The following is a 13,450-nucleotide window of genomic DNA, read 5'->3' as shown; positions in this document are numbered from 1 at the left end:
TTTTCCTGTGTTTTGAGTTTCGGCGCCGATTGTGGCGGCGTGGAATAATCCGAGCTATAGGTGGAATTTAAGTCACTGTAAATCTACCTTGCAGTGTTAACAGTATAAATTGCCACAGATAACACAGCCATGAAGATCGAGGAGGTAAAAAGCACCACAAAGACGCAGCGGATCGCCCCTCACAGTCATGTTAAAGGACTTGGGCTAGACGAGGCCGGTAATGCTAAACAGACTGCATGTGGCCTGGTCGGGCAGGAGGCGGCCAGAGAGGTAATATTAGTTTTTCGTTGCTTTCGTGTTGTGCTTATTTCACTTTGGCGAATGATTTATGTAGCCAAGGGATTTCGCAATGGTTGTTTCACTTAATGTAGCCGACGTAGCATAATGTCTTCATATGCTAATTTCGTTAGCACAGTGGTGTCGCTGTTTCATACATGAAGGGAAAGCTCACTTAAAAATAGTCGTCTATGTTTGTCTATTTAAATTACAGTAGTGATGTTAAAAGCGTTTGGTTTTGTTATTTTATTAATACTATACTGACCATACATATGCATATGTCAATCTCTGTGTCAAAATATAACCGATAAAACAGAAATGCAGTATGTAAACAACCTTAAAAATAAAATTTGTTAAAAGTTATTGCAGACTATCTTTGTATGACCTCCCTTTGCAGCCAAAACGTCTTAAAGTCATTTAGGCAGACTAGCTATTTCAGATTAACTACAGTGTTGAACACCAGCTTTCATTCAGCACGTGAGCTAGTGTACTGATCGTTTGGGCTACGTTTGTCATGGAAACAGAGGTCACACTATACTAGATTAACCATTCCATTCTAATCTTGTAGGTATGTTTATAAAACTCTACTGGGAAATAACTATGTATGGTCATTACAATCCTAGAAAACAACAATGCTAGAGTTCGCCTGTTTGCACACAGTTGTAGATATTTAAAGAAATACCTTACCTTTAGTAGTGAATAGATGGATATGCCAATGTATGCAGAACCATAAGCAAACAAAGAAATTATCAGTTATTTTAGCAGATTTTTTGATCACTCTTCATGAGTCATAACTGCAGTGGGTATACTATTTTTTAAATTCCCTCATTTGATAAGTAAATTTAGCACCACTATGCTTCATTTATAATAGTGTTTGAATAAAATGTTTGACCTTTTAAAAAAAATTACAGTACCTGCAATTTGGATATTCCAATATTTCAGTTAATTGTTCCCTAAGTATAATTATGTCATTTCTGTGTAGCCTGTTTCAGTAAAATATCTTAACAGTGAACTTGAAGCCACATTGAAGCCAACAGGTGCAACTGTTTTATACAACAAGGTTATTTACATTTTTAACAGCAAAATACATCTATTCCACTTGCAAACAAATCTAGTTAATGTGTTGGATGTTACATAGTATACATATACATGTATACTGTACAGTTTTATCCTCCTGAGACCCAGCAATGTATTTTTGTTCTCTGTAGGGAATAAAAAATCATTGTCCACTGCAAAGGGCAGTCCATAAAAAAATTTAAAAAAATCCATCTGAAAAAGCTGTATGCCATTTACAACCAAGCCAAAACATTAATTTACTGGGTCTCAGGAGGATTATGTACCATATTTTAATGACAATGCATAGAAATGGGGCTTAACAAACCTGCAGTATCTAGTGGATCAATGAACTTGATGATTTATGATGTTCATCTTAGTATATGTTTTGAATGCACACAATCTCATTTCACGTTGTATACTGCTAAAATGATGGTAGTGTTTAAGTTAATATGATGCTGATACTTTGTTTCACCGTCCAGGCCTGTGGCATCATTGTCGAGCTGATCCGTTCAAAGAAAATGGCAGGAAGGGCGATTTTATTGGCGGGGCCACCTGGTACAGGAAAGGTAACATGCACAACTTTTTTATTACCAGCAAGACACAATAAACTGTATCAGACTGTGTACTCTCTTATTATTTATGTTGTCATTGTTGACTTTTTCCTCTCAAATATCCCATCCTTTTTTCAGACTGCTCTTGCCTTAGCCATAGCTCAAGAGTTGGGTAACAAGGTGCCTTTCTGTCCAATGGTCGGCAGTGAAGTTTACTCATCAGAGATAAAAAAAACAGAAGTACTGATGGAAAATTTCCGAAGGGCCATAGGTGAGTAAATAGAAAAACATTTGTAAAGTTTCAGTCATAGTTGTTACTTTCAAGTGTATAACAAGTTTTAATTACTCAGGTGAAGAAAAAGTCCACAGTTCTTCTAGGTTTAACCGGACTGGTTTCGCTCTTTTGAGAACTTTTTGTCTCTCATCTAGGGCCGGGTAAAAAATCGATTTGATCGATCTTAGATCGATTTCGTTTTAATTTTGCATAATTGATTAATAGTGGATGAGATCGATTTTTCAGAGCAGAACCAGGAGTACCTGACCCAGGTACCGCCGATGCAGAAGCGTGGCTTGCTCCATCTTGCGAATTCCTGGGGAAGACAGGGTGTCTTGATCTCGCTTGCGCTGGTTCTGATGCAGGAGGGATGCGGAGGAAGGGTGGGGAAAACTCCTCTGCGGGAGGTCCTCCTGGCCACAAAGTTGAACTCACAGTGTGGAGGAATTGGCCACCTGGAGGTCTGCTGAGGCGAGTCGTGGAAGCTGGTCGTTGTAGGAATATTAACTTGGATCCATACTATCACCTATGGCTGAGTATGGCGTTAGTGGAATAGTAAAGTGACAATGACTGAACTTTATGCTACGCCACCCCCCCCCCCCACCCCTCCAGCCATGAAACAGAATAAAAATGAAGAAGAAGGCTGTTTTGAACCACTGTAGAAACATGGCAATGTTTCTGTCCTGTTCATTATTTAAGAGCAGATTCATCTACTTACTGATGAAACGTCACATTTATTTCCTTTCTAATATCAGTATTGATACCAGTATTGATGTGTTGCATGACTGTGGTAGTCAAATAATCAGGTTGCCACTCAAAATTGTACTTTGGTATCACTAAATTAATCTCAATCAATCAATTAATACTGAATCAAATCAGTATTGGATCGAATTGAATGGAATCGCGATTAATCGATTCAGAACCTTAGCAATCGAAATCAAATGGATTATGGACACTGGCCATGATACCTTGCCCTACTCTCATCCAAGACACTTCTTCAGTTCTAGTACTTAAGTAATTTAAGTGTCAGGGTCGTAGAGAGGGTGTGGCCCTGAGGGTCAGGGTCATTGGTGGGTATTGTAGGTGAGTCCCAAGGTTGTTGATGAGGGGGTGGGTCGCTGTCCTGGTGTAGACTTTCTTTTGCTATGTGGTTGAGGGTTCTGAGGAAAAGAACCACAGAGCAAAAGAAATTCCTACAGAGGCTGAAGGGAAGAAGAAGGAAAAACAACAGGTCAAGGAAGGACTGTGAATATGTGGTTACCTTAACTGGACCTTCCTTAAAGCCAAACCAAGGAATCAAAAACCCGTGAACCACTCAGAGGAAAAGGCAGACACGGCCAGAGTCTCTGAAAAACTACAAAGGTTTTTCAACCAGGACAATATCCCGGTATATTTCAAACCCACGAAGACCCTGGAACTGTCTCTGGGACATCCCAAGGACAAACTGTCTAGGGAGAAGCAAACCAATGTTGTCTATGCTGTTCAGTGCAGTGAGGAATGTACGGACTTACGCATAGAAGAAACCAAACAACCCCTCTATAAACACATGGCTCAGCACAGGAGAGCCTCCACCTCAGGCCAAGACTCTGCAGTCCATCTTCACTTGGGAGAAAAACGACACTCCTTTGAGGACAGCAATGTCAGGATATTGGCCAGAGTAGACAAATGGTTTGAGAGAAGAGTCAAAGAAGCCATTTTTGTGACAGTGGAAAACCCTTCCCTGAAAAGAGGTGGTGGTCTGAGACAATACTTATCAAAAGCTATTAACCCGACTTTAAACAACATTCCCAAACAGTTTTCAACCAACAACCTTCCACACCTGGACTCACCTGAAAGCAAACAAATACACCCTGAAGGATTTGGAGTTCATTAGCATAGGGATTAACACCTACACAGACCACTCCCCCAACAGGTGTATGAGTCAATTTTCCTCACCAGTTATTAGAACTGAAGAAGTCTCTTGGATGAGAGACGAATCGTTTTCAAAAGAGCGACACCAGTCCAGTTGAACCTAGAAGAGCTACAAAGAAGAACTATGACCTGGGCAAATGAGAACCTACACAGAGAAAAAGTCCAGAGTTTTTAGAGGTTTAAACAAACATAATGATGAAGTGTTTTGATAGGAAACATAAGGCTTTCAAAAATGGAGATCAAGGTAATTTCTTATGAAACGGCTTATGCAGATGGCTAATACGTGATAAATTTGAGATAAACACAGATCATTCTTGAGTGTTTTAGGCTTAGAATATGGTTTATGCACTACACGTCAATTGGAACCATGCTCGATTTTAAAATCCAGTTTAGACATGGGCTGCACAGTTAATTGAATCGCTATCGTAACCACAATAGTAACCTGTGCAATTAAAAGGCACAGGTTTATTTTGTGGCAAAAGGCTTCAATTAAAAAGTCAAGATTAAGGAACATTTGGGGTGATGTACCCGTGAATCTTACATTAACATAACCTTATTTATGATGAGCAGACAGTAATACTGTATAAAATATGCAAAATTAAAGTCACAACATGTTTTTGTAATTTTAGTGCTAGATTAAATTCAACTCAAATCTAACTTATGTTTGACTTGACACTTTTAAATGATCTATGGATTTTCTGTGAACATTTCAATCACAGTATTGCACACAATAATCACAGTATGACTTATTCATCAAATTATGAAATCATGGTTTCAGCTGAAGTTTTACACAGATATTAGCAGAATGCTTGGAATTATTTTCAAACTGCCAGTCTACAACAATCCAAAAGCCATGTCTGTCCCCATTACATTAATGCAAGTAGAGATGTATTATTTCCATAGAAACAATCCACTGAACTTTGTTTTGTGCTAAAAGATGAGATGCAGGTAATGCGGTAGTTAGCTTGAGTTGAGCTGTGATGTGCCAGATCCCTCCCCTGCAATTTCTTCCTGTCCTAAAAAGATTTAGTATTTTCATCAATTATTGAACTGAAATGGACTTTAATTGTACATTATGTTTTTAGAGGTTCATCATAAAATACCACCAAAACAAACTGAAAAGATAACCAAGATATAGAATGCTGTGGACCAACTTCATTATGTTGAATTGGCAGCAAAAGTTTTGTTATATTTTTGTTCTAAAAGAGCCATGTATTTTAATGCAGTTCTTCACTAAGTCAACACTCAACATGTGCATTTGTGAGACTGATGTTGAGAAGGAAGGAAGGAAGGCTCAGGAGGGGAAGGGGTTTGTCTCACTGGTGATGGTACCTGTCACAGGGAAGGAAATGGAGCTTAGAGAGGAGGAGAGGTGGTCGTCAGCACATTCACTCCACCCCCAGAACAGGATCTGTAGAGGGGAGGGGGGCTTCATTCTGAGGTTTCAACACCCTGTCGATAAGAGTTCTTTGACAGACAGTCCTTACTTTTAAGCATTGCTCTTTGACCCTCATGGCAGTAGACGAGCCACCTGTGTGCTGCTCATACCCAGGGCCACAGGCTGCATGAAAGAGGAACAAGACTATGATCATGTTACACAGAATGATGCCTGGTCATTTCATTTGCAGACACGCACACAATCTCTCCCGGTAATAAAATGCATTGTTCAGTAGCTTGAAGGATCTGACAGCTAAGTTAATACAGGAATATAAAGGCTTGATTGAGTTCTCACTCTCAACTGTGTGTGTGTGAATGTCATGTACCCTGCCTTCAGGACTACGTATCAAAGAGACAAAGGAGGTGTATGAAGGGGAGGTGACAGAGCTGACCCCCTGTGAGACTGAGAATCCCATGGGTGGCTACGGGAAAACCATCAGCCACGTCATCATCGGTTTGAAAACAGGCAAAGGTACAAAGCAGCTCAAGGTCAGAATCTGTTTTTTGTTTTTCTGCTGAATACACACTTTGTAACTTTTTTATATATAATGTGCAGAACTTTTTCTAACCATTTCAAAATGCACTACATAAATAATATTTACTTACTAATTTAGGTGGCCCATCCATCCATCCTAATACTAATTTAGGTGGTGATTTTAGTAATTAGTAGATGAATGTCAGTTGAAAATTTCACTAAAACATTCACCTCTGGTATCTTTAGCTGGATCCCAGTATTTACGAGAGCCTTCAGAAGGAGCGTGTTGAAGTTGGAGACGTCATCTACATAGAAGCCAACAGTGGAGCTGTCAAGGTAATAACACTAATGTAATGTGTAACTGCCTCACATTTTTAACAAAATTTAGGCTTTTGTCACTAAAAAATAAAACAAATAATATATTTTATTTACTGTCTGGTGATTGACATTGGCAGTTGATATCAAAGCACCAATAAATGAGTGCTGGATGAAGCATAAAACCAGGGTTTATCTCCATGATTTCATGCCACCTCAAGCCCGTGACAAAACTCTGACGTATGTTCAAAAGACAATTTTCAAATAACACCTGCTCTAACAAATTTGTCATTTTTTTCTAACTGTAATTTTGGCATTTTGCAACCAGTGCAGTGCACAGGAAAGAGCAGCTAGATATTTACTGATGTGGAAAAGGAGCTTTTAAACTTTGTTGTTGGATGTCACATAAATAAATACCACACTGTTGTTTGAGACCTCCAACAAATATTCCTGTCTACTTGAACTTTAGGTCAGGAGTTGACCAAATAATCACTGCAGTCACAGGAACTCGGCTGTATAATTTTGTGTCCTCATATGTATTTTACTCACTTGTAGTGTTTGATCAAGTAAAGTAACATTGTATCCTGTTTTCTTTATTATTATTGCATCTCCTCAAACTCATTGCTTATAAAAAAGTGTTTGCTTGAGCCAGTTAAAGACACAAAACACATAATCAGGACTGCAGCACCTCTTGCTCAGTCTGAGCTGGGGAAAACCCTCACCCTGCTTGTCCTCTGCAGTCCTTCATGGTGATGCTCTTTCATCTCCGTCAGCCCTGCATGAAAGCTCTACTGCATTTCTACTGTACTCTGGAATGAGCCTCTCTCATTCCTGCAGGTCTTCGTGCTCTCTCTATCGCCCCATCTCTCTCCGTCGCCTCTTTTCCAGCAGTGGGGCTTGTGGCCTGTGTTGACAGGCTTCGATGATGGTTCCTTTAATCGGTGCAGGTGGGCCAAGGCACAGGCCTGCTTTAGTCGGAGGCCAGGGGAGGAGGGCTGGACGACACATTTGTTACTGTTGACAGCCGTCTTATGACCTGCCGTCTTGAACTCTTTCATCCTTCAGCCTCATGCCTGCCTCGCTGCCACGGACTGGCACTGGGTTCAGTCATACACCTGCTCTCCTTCTGTGTGTGTGCTGCCTTTTGTTTCACTCTTGTCCAGGGCAATGTGAGACATAAGTCTTCTTAATCATTGTGTAAAATATTGAATACTGTCTGCTGCTGTGCCTTTGCAGAGACAAGGTCGATGTGACACTTTTGCAACAGAATTTGATCTGGAGGCCGAGGAGTATGTGCCACTACCCAAAGGAGATGTTCACAAAAAGAAGGAGATCGTCCAGGATGTCACTCTGCATGACCTGGATGTAGCAAATGCAAGACCACAGGTATAGATGTAATACTCTTTAACAAGCAGACAGCCTTCGCTATGTTTCTGTTTTTTTTTTTTTTTTTTGAAAGACCCTTATTATTTCATTGTGTCATTTCAGGGAGGACAGGACATTCTTTCTATGATGGGACAGCTGATGAAGCCCAAAAAGACTGAGATCACAGGTAGAAACTGGACATGTGACATAGGACTGTGTGACATTAACCAGATCTCCACATAGGTCATTTCATAATCCGTTGAATATGCCACAGCATAGGACATTTTTATGTAAATTCAATGAATACATAGCTTACATGCCTAATTCATATTACATTTTTAATTATGTGTTGAGTCTTTGTGAAAGTTTTCCATTAAAGCATCCAGTAAAATATAAAATATGAAAAAGCAACATGGAGAAAACATTTCAGCTTTACTCGCAAACAAAATACAGGTTTTATATGTAAATCTTATTAAACATATCAAAGCTAAGTGCATAAAACTCCTAAAACTGTAGCACCCTTTGAATTATAGCAGCAAAAAGTGAATACATGACTGACATAACTACTGGCATATAAAATATTTCAACTACAAGACTATTATGATATGAATATATAATAATAAATATCTACTGATAAATACAGCCTTACTAGGCCTTAATCCACTAATCAGCCCATACACACACACACCCCTTTTCACCTTTTGGATTTTCTTTTTTTTTTTTTTTTTTTTTAACTACGTTATTGTCTTTTTCGTTTTTTTACAGATAAGCTGCGCAGTGAGATCAACAAGGTGGTGAACCGCTACATCGACCAGGGTGTTGCTGAGCTGGTTCCTGGCGTTCTGTTTGTGGATGAGGTGCATATGCTGGACATAGAATGCTTTACCTACCTCCACCGGGCTCTTGAGAGCACCATCGCTCCCATCGTTGTGTTCGCCTCTAACAGAGGAAAGTGTTTAGTCAGGTGAGAGTCCTAATCAGATTTATGGGGAGAAGCTTCCTTGTTAAAATTGAAACAAAACTTGTGTTGTTAAGTTGTTTGAACTGTCTTCGGCTGTTTCCCAGGGGAACAGAGGACATCAGCTCTCCACACGGCATCCCACTGGACCTGCTGGACAGAGTGATGATAATCCGAACCATGTTGTACACACCGCAGGAGATGAAGCAGGTCAGTGTGGGGTGCAGTACCTGTGATTTCGTAACAGGCTTCAGGATGATGGCCTACACTGCCATCATCTGATGATTCAAGAAAAAAAAAAAAAAAAAACCTAGAGGATTGTGTTGCTGTCCTCTGACTAAATTGATTCTGATTCTTTGTTCATGAAGAGGCTGAGAGACACTTTGGTCTCTGCATCAGTGCACCTGTACATGTTGTTACCTTTAGCTATGTTTGCATGATATACAGGAATATATCAAAATGAGGAGGAAGTGGGTGATCAGTCAAATGTTAGCTGTCAGAACTAGCTCATGTCTATTTTAGTTATTGATATTTTACTTACCATTCAGAGTGCCTCAGTGGGATCTACAATCTCACTCTGTCAACCCGTGGTTTGTGTGAGAAAAAACTCCCAAAACATATTTTTAACTGGGGAAAAAGATGGAAGAGGAGGAATCCCTCTACCATGATATTCCAATAGATGTGCGTACACGTACATGTAATATACAGAGGGTTTCCATTGTCAGGAAAGACATGAATAATTTAGTAAACTTGTCAGAAGATCTGGAAAAGTAATGGAGTATAGTTTTTAGGGATTCATCCTCCTAACCTTTAACTCTTTAAGTGCCAGACAGTTAAGGGGCTAATAAGCCTTAAAAGTGCCACATAATTTGGCCGTTTTTCAGTATTTCGCGTCGTTTTTATAATATTTGAAGAATCCTGCAGGAAACCGCTCGGTAACATCCGACCGATTGCTAATTAGATTCAAAACGCACCGGACGCAGCCGATTCATTATTGATCGTAATTTGCATAATAATAATAATAATAATAATAATAATAATAATAATAATAATCTTTATTTATATAGCACTTTTCATACATTAAAAACTGTAGCACAAAGTGCTTTACATATCAGTTTAAAAATCAGTACCGCCCCCCACCCACACCCACCCACTCACCCGCACACACACACACACACACACACACACACACACACACACACACACACACACACACATATACATGCAAACCCACAAGCTCACACATACTTAAGAAGACTGACTGAGCACGGGTAGACCAGAACAAAAATGTACAAGTAAAAGTAAAACATCAATTTAGGAGGCGCTGTCTCAGGGAGCCATCCACACCAGGATGCAGCCGCCGACCCCGGCGACCAGGCACCAGCAACACAGCCCCGCATCCCAACTAATGGGAGAGGGCCAACTGGGACCCCCACCCACCAGAAAGGAGCGGACCCCAGTGAGAGAAGGCACCACAGCCCCCGGAGTCCACAGCCGCCCCCCGGCATGGAGGGCTCCCTCTGATGAAACACCGGAGAATAAGAAACATTAAAAAGATATAAAAATATTATTCGGTCGCGTGACCTCAAATTCCCGTCTGCTTGGTCTCAAAAGAGGGACACAGAAAGAACGTCATCGAAATGTGAGAAAGAAATGGGGGTGGATGGTTTGTTTGTACACAAATGTGGCGTGTTCTCCAAAGCCGATCTGATCGGCCCGTGGCACTTTACAGGTTGTTTTCGTAAAGCCGATTTAATCGGCCCATGGCACTGAAAGTGTTAAGATACAGAAGCTATTGTCAAATACTGTCAAATTGAGGCCTCATTCACATTGAGGTAAACAGTCAAATACTACAGTGATTGCCCAGTTACATTACATTTGGGACACTAAAAATGACATAACTCTTGGGTGTTTTTTTTTTTCTTCTCCTTTTGCAAAAATCAGCTGTGTATCCACATTTTAAAGGTCATGTTCTTGCTGGAGAAGCATCCCCATGGGTCCTCATAGAGGGTTTTTCACCTTTTCACTTTACACTGAAAAGAAATATTAAAAAGGAGTGGAAATCAGGGTTTGTGGAGGGTTCGGGACCTGGCATGACTTTTTGATGTTATTATTTAATTTAAGAGAAAGGTTTTTTTTCCCTTTTGGATCTGTATCAATACAATGCTTAGAAAATTCCTCATAAGATTGTTTTTTCTCAGTGAATATGATGAAAGTGGTTATGAAAATAATCAACAGATGGGGTGAAAAATTTTTACAGCACTTCTGCTCATATGCTTTTAGATTGTGAATGTTCATAATGATTGCAGAATTCATCACTGGGGTGGGGTGGGGGTGCATGGAAAAAATTTTTAAATGTGTGGAAATCCTGTAAATTATGTAAAGCAGTGAATATTTAGGATGTAATTGCAGGAACAAGTAGCAAGTCAAAAAAATTATTTGTGCAATTTGGCAAGATTTTTTTCAACCCTGCCATTTATATTTACATTTTTAATACAATATGTCAAAAAAAGTTGTGTTTTTGATATTGTGGTCTGCAGATTATCAAGATCCGTGCTCAGACTGAGGGGATTAATATCAGTGAGGAGGCACTGACACATCTGGCAGAGATTGGCACCAAGACCACCCTCAGGTAGAGATTCACACTGGTGCTGATGCAGTGTGTGTCAACTGTTCTGTGCTGAACAGTTCTCGTTTCTTCCAGGTACGCTGTCCAGCTGCTGACCCCAGCCAGTCTGCTGGGACGGGTTCAAGGAAAAGAGAATGTAGAGAGGGAGCAGATAGAAGAAATTAATGAGCTCTTCTATGATGCCAAATCCTCTGCCAAAATCCTCCAAGATCAGCACCACAAATTCATGAAATGAAACTGGATTCCCATCTTTACTTTTACAACCATCAGGTGTTACACGATTCAGTTTTCTTCAGTCTGTTTCATCTTTACTGTCATCGCTGACTAGTGTTCTGTCCGTATATCATTTATTGAAGTAGTTTTGTTCTAATTAATTTGGAGTTTTATGCATTCCACTGTCTGAAAATAATTTTTTGAATAAAAACTAAAAATTAAAATTGACTCTATAATTTTGTAGTAATTTGATTTATGTGTTGAACTTTTACTGACACAGCTACTGGCCCTGTTATAATAGAACACATGTATGGGCTGAAATATGTGCCACCAGAAACTGAGTTTGAATCATGAAAACTGAATCTGAATTGTATAATTTGAAATTGAATTTAATAGTTTTGCACTTAAGTCCAATAAACTTGAAACTGAATGTAAGATCATGAAACTGAATTCTGTTTCTCTGAAACTATATTTTATCTTGACTGAAAATTCAACTATATATTTTCACATTCAGATCTCAAAATTCAATTTCAATTTGCTCTGACAGACATCTGGGTAGTGGAGGAAGAGCAATTGAGTGCAGATGTACAGGACTCCTCCTCAGCCAATCAGGACCTATGAATGTGAAAATATATAGATTGGAATTTTCAGAGAGGATAAAATATAGTTTCAGAGAAACTGAATTCAATTTCATAATCTTACATTCAGTTTCAAGTTTATTACCTCCACCGTTATGTTTTCTTTGGGGTTTGTCTGTTAGCAAGATAACTCAAAAAGTTATGGATGGATTAGGATGAAATTTTCAGGAAATGTTGATACTGGTACAAGGAACAAATGATTACATTTTGGTGGTGATGGGGGGCTGATCTGTCTTGGCGGAGGTCTGTGCTCTCCGAGTGCTGTTCTAGTTGGACTAAAGTTCAAAAGTAATAAATTCAGTTTTAAACTAGAAAAGCACTCAGAGAGCGCAAACCTCTGCCAAGGCAGCTGAGTCCCCCCCTATCACCACCAAAATTTAAGTATCAACATTTCCTGAAAGTTTCATGAAAATCCGTCCATAACTTTTTGAGTTATCTTGCTAACAGACAAATCATGATGAAAACATAACCTCTGCCGTTACACTTGGTGGAGGTAATTATACAATTCAGACTCAGTTTTCATGATTCAACTTCAGTTTCTGGTGGCACATATTTCAGCCCATACACATGGTTTAAATTAACTGTCAAGATGATTTGTAAGGTATGGTAAGATTTAAACGAATTTCCCCCTCATATCCTAGTTAGAGACAAGCATGTAAAGGTCATAGACATTGTGTTTAAAGTCAATTTACAGTATCTTTAAGAGACTTACAGAAATGGTAGTAGGTAGGTAGGTAGTAGGTAATAACTTAAAAAAACAAGAAAAGCACTCTGAGAGAGCAGACCTCCGCCAAGACAGATCTGTGCCCCACCCCCACATCACCACTAAAATTTAATCATTTCTTCCTTGTGCCAATATCAACATTTCCTGAAAATTTCATGAAAATCTGTACATAACTTTTTGAGTTATCCTGCTAACAAACAAACACGCAAACACAGAAAGCAAAGCGATCACAATACCTCCTGGCCGAGGTAAAAAAGAAGGTTGTGACCTGGACATAAGGTACAAGTTGGGCTGGTGGACAGTAAATTAAAAAAAAAAACAAAAACTAAAATACAGTAAGAGGAGGCAGAGGAACTGGATTTCTATCAGGCTCGGATACAAAGGAAGATTTCACCTGCACCAAAGGAACGGAGTTTCAGGAGCTGCACTGCAAACTCAGGTAAAAAAAAATCTGAACTCTGAGGTCAGAGCTGAGAGTGAGTTTAGCCTAAAAGCAGAAGTGTAGGATGTCAGTGTCAGGCTGAGACCAAAGCTGACAAAAGATACTACACTGTTTCAGGCTCCAGAGCTGATCAGCTCCACAAGGATTTAAAGATGGAGTGGGCTGAATGTGCAGAGGGAGATGAAG

At 39.6% G+C, this 13,450-nt stretch overlaps 1 protein-coding gene across 1 annotated transcript; it reads left to right on the top strand.

Moving 5' to 3' along the window:
* The first annotated feature begins 129 nt into the window (after positions 1-129).
* ruvbl1 (RuvB-like AAA ATPase 1) lies at positions 130-11,691 on the top strand. The gene is made up of 11 exons (XM_030133999.1): positions 130-270; positions 1,812-1,898; positions 2,022-2,154; positions 5,843-5,994; positions 6,227-6,316; positions 7,532-7,681; positions 7,784-7,847; positions 8,426-8,624; positions 8,726-8,828; positions 11,159-11,250; positions 11,323-11,691. Exons 1-11 carry the CDS (start codon positions 130-132, stop codon positions 11,480-11,482), a joined length of 1,371 nt encoding a protein of 456 aa, XP_029989859.1. The 3' UTR covers positions 11,483-11,691.
* Positions 11,692-13,450: the final 1,759 nt, after the last annotated feature.

The sequence above is a fragment of the Sphaeramia orbicularis genome, chromosome 5 (assembly GCF_902148855.1).
Source record: "Sphaeramia orbicularis chromosome 5, fSphaOr1.1, whole genome shotgun sequence".
NCBI lineage: Eukaryota > Metazoa > Chordata > Actinopteri > Kurtiformes > Apogonidae > Sphaeramia > Sphaeramia orbicularis.
This window is presented reverse-complemented; position numbering and strand designations above follow the sequence as displayed.